The 7,721-nt window shown below is 37.6% G+C and overlaps 1 protein-coding gene across 1 annotated transcript; it reads left to right on the forward strand.

Moving 5' to 3' along the window:
* The first annotated feature begins 5,199 nt into the window (after nt 1-5,199).
* Nucleotides 5,200-6,179, forward strand: LOC113606911 (SIN3-HDAC complex-associated factor-like). Its single transcript, XM_027081749.1, is given in 2 exon segments — nt 5,200-5,536; nt 5,539-6,179. Coding segments are annotated over 2 exon segments (666 nt in total). The 5' UTR covers nt 5,200-5,326; the 3' UTR covers nt 5,995-6,179.
* The last annotated feature ends 1,542 nt before the right edge of the window (nt 6,180-7,721 follow it).

The following is a 7,721-nucleotide window of genomic DNA, read 5'->3' on the forward strand; positions in this document are numbered from 1 at the left end:
AAAAAAAAAAAAAAAAAAAAAAAAAAAAAAAAAAAAAATCTCAGCATAGTTGTTTCTTCTTTTTCCTGGAAATTGACCAGCTGATTCTAAAATTCATATGGAAAAACAAAGAGCTAGAATAAAATAGACAATCTTGAATTGAAAACAAAATTGAGGGACTGAAAACTACCAAATACCAAGCTACATTAATTAAGGCATTCATTGGCTATACTAATTCACGCAAAAATGGACAAACTGACTGATGAAACAGACCCGCACCTGAGTGTGTACTAGTATGAGAAAAGATAGTCTTTTCAATAAAATGGTCTGAGTTGATTGGATATTCACATAGAAAAAAAAGAACCTTGACCCCCTACTTCAAACCACACATCAGTAAATTTTAGACAGACTCAAGATCTAAATGTGAAAAATAAGACAATATAGCTTTTAGTAGAAAACTAAGCGGAAAATCTTCATGATTTGGGGGAAGGCAAAGATTTCTTATATAGGACACAAGCATTCTACCACAGAGGGGAAAAACTGACCAACTGGATTATATTGATCTACAAATTAACACTTCTGTTATTAATACAAAATTAATTACTTTGTTCATCCAAAGACACTATTAGTAATGTGAAAGGGCAATTTTGATATTTTGTTCATTGTGGATTTTTAAAAATTTTGTCACGGTAAAATATACATGAAATTTGTCTTTTTAACCATTTTTTGAAGGTGCAATTCAGGGGCATTAAGTACATTCACATGGTTGGGCACAAATTAAAACTCTGTACCCATTAAACAACGGTGACATAAGAGGCTCCTGACCCCGCCTCCCATGGATGCACTGCGTATACAGGAACAGGTGAATCAATTTTCTCTCAGAGAAATCCAAAAACTAGTTGAGTAACTCCTACACACTGGTGACTGAGAAAAAAACCACATCAAGATGGGAAGGAAAGGCTGAGAAACACTCTCCCCATAGACTCAGCCCCTGGCATAGCACTTTACAATTCGGAGGGAACCCTTAACTCCAAGCTTTGCCCAGGGGAACAAAGGATCTGGATCACAAATCATCTAGTGCCCCAGCTCTTAAGGCTGTCACCTGAGGTTCAGGTCCCCAAATCACCTAGCTCTGAGCGCCAATGGGGCTTGCATTCATAAATCCCACAAAACTATAGCAAATAAATAAGCAGTCGTTACATGGGTGCATGAGGACTCTCCACGGCTATTACCAAGGCCCCAACTCCCAGCTCCGCTCAGAGAGATCAGACAAAAATGTCCATCCCTCAGTTTCTCCCTGGAAGTGATCAGACTTCCCCAGCTGCTTTCTGAGGTTCTGGCTTCTACGCAGCCTGCATGTGGGAACTGACAGGGATCCTCTTGGAAGCCCAAGAGAGCTGGTGGGCACATCCTCTACTGTCTCCCCACAGCTCACTCCAATACTAAAACCAAGTCACCAGCTTCTCCCTGGAAGGAACTTGTCCATACTTCTAGCACCCCAACTATTATGGCTACTACCCAAGGGACAGCCTCCCAAATTACCTAGCTCTGGGAACTGATGGGGCTCAGCATGCATGAGCTCCTCAGGACCACATGAAACAAAGAGGTGGTTCTCGTCTGTGGGAGTGCTTGTGTGCCCAAATATTCTCTCTGGCTCAGCACAGAGGGAGTAAACAAAAATACCCAGATCCCAGCTTCTTCCTGATAGGTGCTAGACTATACATATAATGTCTCGATTTTCCCAGCTGCTGCCTGAATGTCAGGCTTCCAATTAGCCTGCATAGGGGGCTGAAACGGGAAGCAATGAGTAGTCCTCCGGGAACCTGAACAGGCACGTGGCATTTCCCATGTCTTTCATACACTGACAGATCTTGGCACATCCTCATCTACTGGGAACCACTAAGAACAAAGATGGTGGCTTGACTATGGAGAACAGTTTGGAGGTTCCTTAAAAAAAACTAAAAATAGAGCTACCATATGACCCAGCAATCCCACTCCTGGGCATACGTCCAAAAAAGATGAAAACTCTAATTCAAAAAGATACGTGCACCCCTCATGCTCATAGCAGCACTGTTTACAACAGCCAAGACACGGAAGCAACCTAAGTCTCCGTCAACAGAGGAATGGATATAGAAGATGTGATATATATGTGTATATATATATATATATATATATATATATATATATATATATATACACACATATAATGGAATATTACTCAGCTATAAAAAGAATGAAATAATGCCATTTGCAGCAACATGGATGGACCCAGAGACTATCATCCTAAGTGAAGTCAGTCAGACAGAGAAAGATTACTTATATGTGGAATCTACAAAAAAAGATACAAATGAACTTATTTATAAAACAGAAACAGACTCACATAGAAAACAAACTTATGGTTACCAAAGGGGAAAGGAGGAGTAAGGGATAAATTAGGAATCTGGGATTAACAAATACACATTATATATAAAATAGATAAACAACGAGACCTACTATACAGCATAGCATTTGTATCTTGTAATAACCTATGACTGAAAAGAATCTGAAAAAAAAAATATGTAGTTGTATGGCTTGGACAATCACAAAGGTTTGAGAGGCAACTAGGAGCTCAAGGTGGGCTAATTGACTAGGCTCATCTCCTACACAAGTCTAGTCTGTCAAGGCTGAGAGAGATGGTTGTTTTACCTAATGTGTAGAAACCAACACAGAGAGTCAAGGAAAATAAAGAAATAAGGGAATATGTTCCAAACAAAAGAATAAGATAAATCTCTAGAAACAATCTTAATGAAATGGAGATAAGTGATTTATCTGATAGTTCCACCTACTGGTCATAAAATGGTCACTAAGGTCAGGAGAGCAATGCATAAAGTGAGAATTTCAACAAACGAAAATTAAAAATATAAAGAAGTGTCAAAGAGAAATCAGAGATAAAGAATACAATATCTAAACTGAAAAATTCAATAGAGGGATTCAACAACTGACTAGCTGAAGCAAAAGAGAAGATTAGTAATCTTGAAGGTTTGGCGATTTCCACCACCCTATCAAAAGAACAAAAAGAAAAAAGAATAAAAAGAGTGAAGATAGCTCAAAAGACTTATGATGTACTATTAAGTGAATGCATATAACTAATACAGATGTCTGAGCAACAGAAGAGAGAGAGAGCAGCAGAAAGATTATCCGAAGAAATAACGAATGAAAACTTCCTTAACCTGGAGAAAGAAACAGACATCCAGATTCAGGCAGCCCAAAACATACCTAAAGAGATTCACAATAGGACATGTTATAATCAAATTGTCGAGTGTTAAAAACAGAGAATCTTAAAAGCAGCTTGAAAGAGGCTACTTGTTATGTACAAGGGAACCCTTGTTCAGCATATTTTGCAGAGAAACATTTCAGGCCAGAAGGGAGTGGACGATGTATTCAAACTGATGAAAGAAAAAAACCTGCCAATCAAGAATACTCTACCCGGGACTTCCCTGGTGGCACAGTGGTTAAGAATCCGCCTGCCAATGCAGGGGACATGGGATCAATCCCTGGTCTGGGAAGATCCCACATGCCGCGGAGCAACTAAACCCGTGCACCACAACTACTGAGCCTGCACGCCACAACTACTGAGCCCGCGTGCCACAACTACTGAAGCCCGCGCACCTAGAGCCCATGCTCCACAACAAAGAGTAGACCCCGTTCACTGCAACTACAGAAAGCCTGCGCAGAGCAATGAAGACCCAGAGCAGCCAGAAAAAAAAAAAAGAATACTCTACCCAGCAAAGCTGTCCTTCAGAATTGAAGGAGAGAGAGTTCCCTGGACAAACAAAAACTGAAGGAGTTCATCACCTCTAGACTGGCTGGACAAGAAATTTTACAGAGAGTTCTTCAAGCTGAAAGAAAAGGACAGTAATTAGTAACATGAAAACATATGAAAGCATAAAACAAACTGGTAAAGGTAAATATATAAATTCAGAATACTCTAAATTGTAATGGTGCTGGATAAATAACTTATAACTCTAGTATAAAGGTTAAAACACTAAAGTACTTAAAATAACTGTAACTAAACTAATTTGTTAATGGATGCACAATATAAAAAGATATAAATTGTGACATCAGAAACATAAAATGTGGTAGGGAGTGTAAAAATGTAGAGCTTTTGTATGTGATGGAAGTTAAGTTGTTATCAGCTTAAAACAGACTGTTACAGGATGTTTTAATGTAAGCCTCATGGTGACTACAAAATTTTAAAAACTATAGTAAATACACAGAAGATAAAAAGAAAGGAATAAAAGCATACCAACATAGAATATTATGAGATCACAAAGGAAAAAAGCCAAAGAGGAGGAAAGAAACAAAGGAAATACAGAACAGCCAGAAAATAATAAACAAAATGGTAATAGTAAATCCACGTCTACCAATAATTAATTTAAATGTAAATTGATTAAATTCTCTAATAAAAAGACATAGAGCACCTGACTGGATAAAACAACAACAACCCCAACTATATGCTACCTACAAGAGACTCACTTTATCTTTAAGGACACACATAGACTGAAAGTGAAGGGATGGAAAGAGATATTTAATGCAAAGGGAAACCAAAAGAACGTAGGGGTAACCATACCTACACTGGGAAAAATAGACTTTAAGTCAAAAAAATGTAACAGGAGACAAAGAAGGTCATTATATTGATAAAGGGGTCAATTCATCAAGGGGATATAATAATTGTGAATATTTATGTATCCAATACCAGAGCACCTAACTATATTAAGCAAATATCAACAGATCTGAAGGGAAAAATAGACAGCAATACAATAATAACAGGAGACTTCAATACCCCTCTTTCAACAATGAATAAATCACGACAAACAGAGTATCAATAAGGAAATATTGGACTTAACTTACATGTTAGACCAGAGGGGACTTACATGTTAGACCAGAGGGACCTAGTAGACATATATAGAACATTCCATCCAACAGCAGCAGAATACACATCCTTCTCAAGTATGCATGGAACATTCTCCAGGACAGATCATTTGTTAGGCCACAAGTCTGGACAAATTTAAGAAGACTGAATTCATATCAAGCATATTTTCTGACCACAACAGTATATAACTACAAATCAATTACAAGAGGAAAACTGGAAAGTTCACAGAAACATGACTAAACAACATGTTTCTGAACAACCAATGGGTCAATGAAGAAATGAAAAGTGAAATTAAAAAACAACTTGACTAGACAAGGCAGTTGAGGAGGAGGGAGCGATTGGGAGGTGGGCTTGGCTTGGCGTGCACTCCGCACCTCGGGAACGTTTTTGCGCGTGGAACGTCTGCTTTTGGCAGACTATTGCCCAGAAGAAAAGATGTTTGGTTTTCACAAGCCAAAGATGTACCGAAGTATAGAGGGCTGCTGTATTTGCAGAGCTAAATCCTCCAGTTCTCGATTCACTGACAGTAAACGCTATGAAAAGGACTTCCAGAGCTGTTTTGGGTTACATGAGACTCGTTCAGGAGACATCTGTAATGCCTGTGTCCTGCTTGTGAAAAGATGGAAGAAACTGCCAGCAGGATCAAAAAAAAAAACTGGAATCATGTGGTAGATGCAAGGGCAGGACCCAGTCTAAAGACTACCCTGAAACCAAAGAAAGTGAAAACTCTATCTGGAAACAGGATAAAAAGCAACCAGATCAGTAAACTGCAGAAGGAATTTAAACGTCACAATTCTGATGCTCACAGTACCACCTCAAGTGCCTCTCCAGCTCAATCTCCTTGTTATAGTAACCAGTCAGATGATGGCTCAGATACAGAGATGGCTTCTGGCTCTAACAGAACGCCAGTGTTTTCCTTTTTAGATCTCACATACTGGAAAAGACAGAAAATATGCTGTGGCATTATCTATAAAGGCCGTTTTGGGGAAGTCCTCATCGACACACATCTATTCAAGCCTTGCTGCAGCAATAAGAAAGCAGCTGCTGAGAAGCCGGAGGCTCAGGGGCCAGAGCCTCTGCCCATCTCCACTCAGGAGTGGTGACTGAGGTTGATGTAGAAGGGGAACAAAAAATGAGTTAAATTTTGGAAAACACCAACAAAATGACCCTCCTATTTTTAACTTGGATACCTGTTATTCTGCCAAAAGATGATTTCTAGAATAGTTTTGAGTGGGTTATTTTCCCTCCAGTTCCACAAAGTCTGAAGCCAGTATCTAGCTTACTAAAAGGAAAAAAAGAAGTGTACATAATATTTAAGATGCTGAGTATTTCATAGGAAAGCTGAATGCTGCTGTAAAGTGCTCTTTAAGGCTTTTTTTAAAAAATCCCCTTCTAATGAATGAAATTAGGGGAATTTCAGGGGACAGAGATGGGATTTGTTGTATGATAAACGTATGTAGTTTTAGTCTTTCTATATCGAGAAGCAGTGGTTGGGGCATTTTTTAAGATGGCTGGCTACACTTGTTTTCCTTCGTTATAATAAATTTGTCATAACTCAGTAAACACAGACTTGCCCCTAGAGGTAGTTGTTAATAACTTTGAAATATTACGGTGTTGCCAAGGTTCTGATGATTCAAACCTGTACTACTGAATATTAAGCGGGACGGACTAAGCTCTCTAGTGCGAATATCTTGAAGGAGTAATTTCTAAATATACAGAGGTAACTTGACTGTATATGTTGCATCCTGTGTCACCTCCCTCCATATTGATATTTGATAAAGTTTTTAATTTATATGAAACTTCTAAAGCAGAATCAAAGTTCCTCTTGGGGAAATGTCAAATCTTTAGGATAGGCAATCCTATATGAATAGTACCAAAGCATTACCCCTTGGTAGAGAATGCACTCTATTAAAATGTTAAATGATCTGAAAAATAAAATGTGCAAGTCTTCAGGATGGCACATGAAAAAAACAAAGGTTAATGCTTCTTGGGGCACATTTCTTAGAGGGCTTGCAAGTGTGTAAATAATTTGTTTATGTTACATGACTGGTGACTTCAATGAAAATCTGCACAATTCAGTTTTAGCTCTGGATTACTTCGGTTGACCTTTGTGAAGGTTTTATCTGTGTAGAATGGTTGTTTGACTTGTTTTAACCTATTAGGGTTTTGGGTTTTTGTTTTTTGTTTTTCATTCTATATTAAAGTAAAATTCTAAAAAAAAAAAAAAAAAAAAAACAACTTGAGACAAATGAAAGTGGTAACATGACATACCAAAACTTAAGAGCTGCAGCAAAAGCAGTCCTAAGAGGGAAGTTTACAGCAAAAACACCTACACTGAGAAACAAAAAAGATCCCAAATAAACAATCTAACTTTACCCCTCATGGCAGTAGAAAAAGAATGAATGAAGCCCAAAGTTAGTAAAGGAAGGAAATAACAAAGATCAGAACAGAAATGAATGAAATAGAGACTAGAAAGACAAGAGAAAAGATCAATGAAACTAAGAGCTGTTTTTTTTTGGAAAAGATAAACAAAATTGAAAAACTTTACCTAGACTAAGAAAAAAAAATAGAGAAGATTCAAATAAATAAAATCAGAAATAAAAGGAGACATCATAACTGATAACACAGAAATACTAATGATCATAAAAAACTACTATGAACAATTATATACCAACAAATTAGATAACCTAGAAGAAATGGGTAAGTTCCTAGAAATATACAACCTACCAAGACTGAATCAAGAAGAAACAGAAAATATGAACAGAACAATTATCAGTAAGGAGACTGAATCAGTAATAAAAAAAAAACCTCCCAACAAAGAAAAGTCCAG

This window comes from Aethalodelphis obliquidens, unplaced genomic scaffold (assembly GCF_003676395.1).
Source record: "Aethalodelphis obliquidens isolate GAN/ISIS:26980383/991018 unplaced genomic scaffold, ASM367639v1 scaffold45, whole genome shotgun sequence".
In the NCBI taxonomy this organism is placed as follows: Eukaryota; Metazoa; Chordata; class Mammalia; order Artiodactyla; family Delphinidae; genus Aethalodelphis; species Aethalodelphis obliquidens.